General features: G+C 36.4%; 1 protein-coding gene across 1 annotated transcript; it reads left to right on the forward strand.

Annotated features, from left to right (window-relative positions):
- The first annotated feature begins 5205 nt into the window (after positions 1–5205).
- LOC143248547 (uncharacterized) lies at positions 5206–6587 on the forward strand. The gene has a single exon (XM_076496981.1). It carries the CDS (start codon positions 5360–5362, stop codon positions 6440–6442), a length of 1083 nt encoding a protein of 360 aa, XP_076353096.1. The 5' UTR covers positions 5206–5359; the 3' UTR covers positions 6443–6587.
- The last annotated feature ends 2643 nt before the right edge of the window (positions 6588–9230 follow it).

Below are 9230 nucleotides of genomic sequence, written 5' to 3' on the forward strand. Positions count from 1 at the left end.
ATATTGAACCAGAGATTGTTGAAACTGCTGGAAAGTTGCTTCCGATTAAGAAAACTTTTGAAAAACAACAACAACAGATCCAATTACAATCATTACTCTTAATAGCTTAGAGAAAAATAATTTTTTAATTTAATTAAAAATTTAATTAAATCAGTTAAGAGAACTGGAACGCTAACCCTTGATTCTAAATGACAGAACTTTTTCAAGGAAACAATGGCATTGTTTGATACAACTGCTAGACAATGCATTTCAGCATGTAACAATAATGACATATTTGATTTAGTGGTTTCATTTCTAGAAGAAATGACATTAATACATACACTCTTATTGCTGACGGTACAATGACAAATACTGGACTCAGAAGTAGTGTACTTAGAACCCTAGAAAACTATATGGGATAGCCTCTACGACGGATGGTATGTATGCTGTACATGAACGAAACTCCTCTCTGACATCTCGGTAGCTGACACGTGGACCAGATGTATTCAGAGTGAAATTGGTAGAGCATGCGAACAGTATTATATTGTAATATTTATTCTGTTTATTTACCACAGTGCTTATAAACTGTTGAATTAAGCACTGATCAGCGGTATTTGTAGGACATCTGCTCATCAAAATTGGACAGGCGAAAAAAGAAGTATTAGCCGTTCATGATGGCTAATAACTATAAATAGAACTTTCCGCATGTACGTCGAAGCCAAAAATCCTTAACAATACCTTCATGTACAAGCTGTATTTGCTTGCACAATGTATGTTTCTAGTTCGTTTCATATTTAAATTAATTCTTCATGTATAAATGGTACAGTAACTTTGTAGCGGATAATTTGAAGATCAAAATACATTTCTAAATATTTGAAAGCAGTTATTGACCCGGTTGATTGCTATGTTTATGGGTGACTGTGAACATGTAAGATAGCTGACCCTTCAATAAGTAATGGCTGCCAGAACAGTAATAAACAGCTGCATAAACATTATATATTTCAGAATTCCCCAAAATTATTTTCAATGAGTCTGGTTACGTTGATAAAATGATGGAAGTCTGGAACCTCCTTTAATCCAACATATCACCAATGAAGAACTCATTACAGCTAATAAATGAGGATCCAATTTCTCGTTGTACTCAACCCAGAGAACGAACACAGCGTCCTCTTACTGAAGCTTCTGCTGCATTTGAAGACCTGAAGACTGAAATGGGTTCATTCGCGTACGTTTAAGATCAAGAAATAATCCGTGATGACGAGAAAACCCACTTGTAGAGAGAAATATGTATGTAAAAACGGCTGGTATGGATGAAGAAAGCGCTATGTAGAGGAGCGAACAACGTTTCGACCTTCTTTGGTGTTCGTCAAGTTCACAAAGAAAGAAAGAGGTAACTGACCGATAGCTGACCACATGTTTGAAGGCGGTGGAAATGTTGTTTTCTCCTCTACGATAGTGGTTTCTCTATCCATACTAGCCGTTTTTACATATATAAGATCAAGAAAGACTGCGCCTCATTCAATTACCAAGACCCATAAAAACAGGTTGGTTGGGATGGAATTCGATGTGTCCCCACCTCCCCATGGTGGGTTTTGAGCGTTTTCAGCCACGTAGTGGTCAAATTTAGCAAAGAGTTGCTCAAAAATGCCAATAAATGCCTTATAATGACTTATAGTTTCAACGAATATCATACAAATTTTCAATGTACTTGTGGAACCAGAAGTCCACGCTTGAGATAAAAATATATTACTAGTAAATTACTGTCGTAACTAAGGAGCTTTTTTGCCCCTGGAGAAACTGATTATTGAATATTTTAATGTTCACTCCACCAAGTTCCCCTTTTTTCATGCATAAAGAGAAGAAACCATTATTTGTGACGACAATCTTCCTCTGTGCAGGTGATAAAACATATTTGTCAGTTTATTTTATTATCAATGATAGGCCCAGCATGGCCAGGTGGGTTAAAGCGTTCGACTCATAATTTGAAGGTCGCGGGTTTGAATATCCGTCGCACTAAATATGCTCGCCCTTTCAGCCGTGGGAGCGTTATAATGTGACGATCAATCCCACTATTCGTTGGTAAAAGAGTAGCCCAAGAGTTGGCGGTGGATGGTGATGACTAGCTGCCTTCCCCTCTAGTCTTACACTGCTAAATTAAGGACGGCTAGAGCAGCTACCCACCGTGTAGCTTTGCGCGAAATTCAAAAAACAAACACAAACATTATCAATGATAACTTATTAGTATTCTATGAAAGGTAAGTTTAGCAGTGTCTGGAACTAAGGCGTGATATTAACAATTAAAATATTATTTATAGACAAAATTATAACAGTAGATATCAAGGCTCGTATATCAAAGTATACTCTTCAAAAAAAGAAACGCAAAAGGCAAAATTTGAGACAAATTGTTAACAAGTTTATTCCGGGTAGTTCTGTATGACATTTGTGAAACTTTGCACATTCACTGCTGAACATCCAAAGTCTGCAAAGGCGAAGTCCATGCTCACTAGTTGAAGTTTATCGTCACTCAACGTCAATAACGAGTATGCCCCCCCGTGAGCATCAATAACTGCTTGGCATCTTCTGCCCATGGAAGCGATGAGATGACGAATCACATCCTGTGGAATGGCTGTTGGGTGGACATTCACAGCTCTGGCAACATCTGATCGAGATTCGCCTGCTTCCAAGTGACCAATGGCGTTGCTGCGTTGTGCTTCAGTCAGTCTTGGAGTAACTGTATTGCGTGTCGGTGGCTTAACACTGAGCTATGGAAACCGAGAACCCGTCACTTTTATAGGGATTTTGCACATGTTGCACTTGCAGAACATGCAGATCTCTCAAACAAATTTATTGGACACGAATGCGTTTTGGCGAAAAATCCAATGTTTTCCTCCGTTTTCAAAGTGCACAACTTTTATTGTCATTTTGGTCTGACAATCAGTGCCTTAACACGTGTAACATCACATACTCTGAGCTTGTAACGTTATTACATATATTTCTCTTTAAAATAAAAAAAATATCCCTTTTGCGTTTCTTGTTTTGAAGAGTATATATAAAAAGGCTTATTATACAATATTTGGTAGTTGAGTTTAAATTAGGACTAATTTTGATGACGAAACAACTTGCAATGTAAAATGGCCAGAATATCCAAAAGAACAATGACAAACATATTGCACTGTTTATTAAGTTGGGTTACAACTGTTCAGAACTTTTTCGGCTGTAATATCCAGCAGAATGTTAACTGAGAAAACGTTAAATTTTTATATTTAAAATAATCTCAAAATTGCGCAAAATGTTTGATTAAGTGATTTTTAAAGTAATTGGCATCAAATAATAAAAATATTTTTTGAAAATTATGCATTTTTAAATAAATGAAGAAACACATCGTAGACAAACAAATAATTTGCCCGTTCACCACCAGGTGCTCGCTTTGGAAAAAGTACTTTATTCGAGTTATTTTGTATGAATGTGTGAAAACCCGAGTGAGTATGTGGCCAAATAAATGTGAAATGTTTTGTCATTACACCTCACATAATTACATCAGAACAACACAATATATATATACATATATATTTCCATACACACACACACATTGTGTGTGGCGTAGCTTCCATAGGAAAAGAGGGTAGCTTTCTCCACAAAATTTCGGTGCAAAAATAAAATATAAGCCCCGAAAGTGCTAAAAAAATGGTGTAAGTTGTAACTTATGAGATATAACTATTCAATAGTTACAAAAATCAATTACTTATATATGAGTGTGTGTATGCGTTAAAATATTTATAATGTTTAAAATACTTATTATAACTTCTCCTAATTACGCCTCGGCGTCTTTATGAAGGTGGCCTGGCATGGCCTAGCGCGTTAAGGCGTGCACTTCGTAATCTGAGGGTCGCGGGTTCGCGCCCGAGTCGCGCCAAACATGCTCGCCCTCCCAGCCGTGGGGGCGTTATAATGTTACGGTCAATCCCACTATTCGTTGGTAAAAGAGTAGCCCAAGAGTTGGCGGTGGGTGGTGATGATTAGTTGACTTCCCTCTAGTCTTACACTGCTAAATTTGGGACGGCTAGCACAGATAGCCCTCGAGTAGCTTTGTGCGAAATTCCAAAACAAACAAACAAACTTTATGAAGGTATTTCCCTGCATGCCCCTCGCTGGTACAACGGTAAGTCTACGGTAGGCTCAGCAGATAGCCCGATGTGGCTTTGCTGTAAGAACGCACACACACACACTTCCCCTATAAACTTGCTGAAGCTACAACCTTTATATAAGGTATCAGCCATGTTACCCCTACTACATACTGGCAGAATGTAATTATACACACTAAATAATATACCCTGTTACTTAAGGATACCGGTTATGTCAGTTCGTGGAATTTTTGTTCTCTACATAACACTTTATCACTGCAACAAAATCTTTCTTAATGCGTCGTATTGACACATGTCGTTAAGTAAATAAAAGTTAGTTAACTTCATGTAGAAAGGTGGCGTAGTATCACAAACCAAAAGGCCTAAAATTGGCGATAAAAATCACATTCATGCAGATATTTTCTCTTTGAAGAAATTAAAAGGAACGTGAAAAAAGGCCTCAAAAATAAAAACAACAACATGAAGTTATCATGAAGTTGATTAATTATCAACCTTTAACGACAGTGTTCTAGTATAAACTGATCTATAACATAATAAATTATAATCTAATCATTAAATTGCTTATATAAGCCACAATAAAAATTAAAGGTTAGAATCCACTAATTTAATTCACACTGGTAGAATGAATAACCTAGCTTACGTTTAATAATCAAAAGCTTGAAAATAATCTGTCCATCGTGACGTTTTCTTAAAAATTATTGCGGTCAAAGTTCACACTTATAGTTTCAAAGTAGTTAACTCTACCTTGGTTTTTGATCGGTTTATTTAGGCACTCTTAAAGGTTTTTTTACGAATACCTAGAGAAAAATGACTAAAATGTTGTCTTTCTGCACAATGCACATGCTCATGACAACCAAATAACTGATCTAGTTTCCACGGCATTTTGTCTTCTACAAATCATGTTTCCCTTCGTAAGTGTTCAAGGCTAACCACATATTGGTTTGAAAGGAGTGAATCCCAGAAATGTTGTTCCTTCTGACAATGTAATTATCTGTAGTCGTGTCAAAAAACCAGATAGACCGGCTTGTATTTTACCTTTGAGTTCAAGGAGAACTGCCTATAGTTTCGAAACGTTATGAAAATATACAGACGTCATTTACTGTTGACCACTAGTGTCATACCAGAGAGTTAATAGAAAATAGACATCATCTGTTCTCATTTGTTTAAAGACAATATTGAGGGAAGTTGTCACGTATTGAATATCGAATCCATTAAAAGTCGTTTTTCCTTATGCTATAATGTCTCAAGTAAAACCGAGAGTTTTAGTAACCGGAGCATCAGGCTATATTGCTTTGCATATCATTCGTTTACTGTTAAAAGAAGGATATCACGTTCGAGGCACAGTGAGGAAAATAAACAACGAAACAAAGGTAAAACCTGTGAAAGAAATTTACCCTAATTCAAGATATCCTCTTGAGCTAGTGGAAGCTGATCTATGTGCGGATGATGGCTGGATAAAAGCTGTTCAGGATTGTGAATTCGTAATACATGCGGCTTCACCTTTTCCAAACACATCCCCAAAACAGATTACTGATTTAATGGTACCAGCTGTGGAAGGAACTAAAAGAGTCCTCAAAGCATGTGCCGAAACAGGTACAGTAAAGCGAGTTATTCTCACCAGCTCCATGAGCGCAGTGCACGGTGAGAATTCAGTGGAAAGTGGAAAAATCTATGACGAACGAGATTGGAGTAATTTAGATTCATCAGATTTGGACGCTTATGCTAGGAGCAAAACAGTTGCAGAGATGGTGGCTTGGAAGTTTGTGGAGGATCTACCAGCAGAGAATAAGTTCGAATTAACAGTAATAAACCCTGGACTGGTCATTGGGCCAGTACTCAGTAGTAATATAGGGACCAGCATCAATTTAATTGTTCGTTTAATGAATAAGTCTTCTCCTTTAGTTCCAAGACTAAATTTCTTCATATCTGATGTTCGAGACGTTGCTCTTGCACACGTCAGAGCCATGACGATACCAGAAGCTGCAGGACAACGACACATAGTGGGAAGTGGAAACTTGTGGATGAAAGATATAGCCTACACGTTATGGAAAGAATTCTCGTCTCAAGGGTATTGGATTTTTACTTCATTGGCACCATACTTCGTTTTATGGGCGGTCAGTTTTGTAGATAAATCTGTTAGCCTCATCCTACCACGAATAGGAAACGAATACAAGTTCAACAATGAGCGAATGAAAAACGTTTTGGGAATCACACCAAAATGCATGGAAGAAAGTATTTTGGAAACAGCTCACAGTTTAATTGAGTATGGTGTAATACCCAAACTTGAGAAGTACAAACCAAAGAAGCCCCAAAACGAGTAGGAAACAGCAAGCATTGAATCAGTTAGTTTTATTACTAGTTTAAAAACAGTGAAATCTAATTATATATAAATATAGACGATATAGTTAAATTTAACATTTTAACAATAATGGGTTTGCAGATCAAAGGCAAGTGAAAGGTTTTTTTTAAGAAATATATTTAAGTTTTTTTGTAGTTGTAAGAAAAGTGCATATTGATAACCTGTTTATTTAGTTGTCATTTTATAAATATTAGTGTTAAAAATAAATCATTGTCTGTGTTTTTTCTTCAAGTTATCCTACTGCATATTTTATAAATTTTAAATGCACGTGGTTTCTAGGATAAAATTTTTAGAAGTCCAAATTTTCTTGTGTTGAACGAACTGCAATAATTACACAACAACATTAATTCTCAGAACAGAATACTTGACCACTTGGCCCGGCATTCTGAGCATCACAAGTTTGAATTTATCTCACACTAAACACGCTCGTCCTTTCAGCCGTGGAGGTGTTATAACGTAATGGTCAATGCCACTATTTATTGGTAAAAGAGCAGTCCAAGAGTTGGTGGTGGATGGTGACGACTAGCTATCTTTCCTCTAATTTTACACTTCTAAATTAGGGACAGCTAGCGCAGATATCCCTCGTGTAGCTTTGCGCAAAATTCAACAAACAAATGACATGATTTTTTATTTTTTTACAAGCAGCTATTGTAAGTGTTCTAGTTTTGAACGAGTTCGTTTAGATTGCTTGATAAAAATAATGCTAACTTCAACCTACGTAAGGACAATGAATTAATGAGTTCTTAACTCGTGTACTTTCATTGATAGTCCTAACTTCACAATGTTCCAATAGAAACTCCAAAACTAGTACACACTTAAGTTACTTGGGGATTTTTCTTCCTTGTGGGGGTAATTTTCAATTTTAATTACTAGATGACGAAGCCAAACAACCATTACCATAGAAACATTGACAATCAACAAATTATCATTAATTAATCTATTGACTACATAAATTGGTTTCTTTTCAATAACTTTCATCTGGAGTTTCTTCATTCTCAGGATATTATTACTTATACTTGTTATCAATAACTGACTGATTACAGGCTAGAATGTTTGGTTTGGTTTTTGAATTTCGCTCAAAGCTACTCTGCGCTAGCTGTCCCTATTTTAGCAGTGTAAGACTAGAGGGAAGGCAGCTAGTCATCACCACCCATCGCCAACTCTTGGACTACTCTTTTACCAACAAACAGTGGGATTGACCGTAACATTATAACACACCTAACGCTGAAATGGCGAGCATGTTTGGTGCGACAGGGATTTGAACCCACGACCTTCAAATTACGAGTCGAAAACCTTAACCCACCTGGCTATGCCAGACCACTAGAATGTAACAACCCATTTACACCATTTTCCTCTTCCTATAACCCTATATGTGCAGTCTCTGTCAATGCTGTAATGATACCAGTTGATTTGAACGTTACAACAGGACCAATCAGCTTGTTAGTGGCTTCGAATTTAGAAAACATGATGTTAAAATTGCAAAGTGATTGCACTAGTTCCTAACTAAACATTTTTGGAAGGAACTTTTAATGCGCAGCCCAACACTATTTGGATTCTGATAGTGGCAATATACCATAGGGTCTATAGTATAGTGGTTTTGATATGATACACGTAACAAAAGACAAAATATTGTGATGTACTGGGGTATCGTGACAATGCTAGTTATGAGTTTTTAAAGACGTTTCTTTGCAGTTCCTTCAATATGCTTTCTTATATTTCAATCTGAATATATTCTGTTTTCCATTATGAATAAAAATATTATTTAATTAATCCTTTGAGCTCTTTTAGAGATAATGATTCTACTCCATTTCATCTGGCAATCACTTAATTCATGAACGGTACTCTTTGCTGTTTATTTGTGACTTAAAGTAAACCAAGTTGGTTCCTCAAGAAGACAACTTCCTTTAAATATGTAAACATACTTTGTTTGAGTCTGTCTTGTATATTCCCGTCCACTATGGCATCCATGAATTAGTCATATTGTAAAGAAACTATCATTCACATGGAGAATGAGGAAGATAACTGGGCAAGTCTTTCCAAATCTTCACCAATTCCTTCTTTATTCTTTTTCTAAACTTTGCATTAGAAACGTCTTTCTTGTGTGACATTCCACATTTATTTGATATTTGCTATGAGTCTCAGTTGGAGGATTACATCTGGTACTTTTATATGTGCAGCAGGATGAACAGTTGTTTTTTTTACTACTCCACCCATCCAACTTTAACATCTTTTCAAACTATGACTGATATGCCTTCTAGCACCTGTTCATTATAATCTGTTAGCTTGATCGAGTGATGTTCATGAAGTGGTCTGCTATGAACAGTAAGTTAATGAAGTAGTCCAGGAAAATTGTGAAGTCAGAGGTAGTAATAACAGCTGACCAACTGCTCCAGATTCTCCAGGTTTAGCCAGAAATTTTTCTCCAGCTTCAGAAAACAGATTACAAACTGTAAAACTTTTGATCATTTCCATTTATAGTTGCATGTAAATGAATCTTACTGGTAAACTTCAGGAATGCCTTAAACCTAAGGCATCTAAAGCATAAATGAGTACATAACGTTGTTTTTAATACAGTTGTCAAATAATACTGTACAAGTTTGGACACCCTGAACTCTGGCAACATATTTAATATGGTGCAATAGGAGACTGGAATTGTTGAATTTGTGTAGAGAAAAATGTGCCTGGTTTGACCCTTGCACTTGTCAGTTCAGTCTATAGATGTTTATCTTGGTGTGGCTGGTTTGACCCTT

Source organism: Tachypleus tridentatus, chromosome 4 (assembly GCF_004210375.1).
Source record: "Tachypleus tridentatus isolate NWPU-2018 chromosome 4, ASM421037v1, whole genome shotgun sequence".
Classification (NCBI taxonomy): domain Eukaryota; kingdom Metazoa; phylum Arthropoda; class Merostomata; order Xiphosura; family Limulidae; genus Tachypleus; species Tachypleus tridentatus.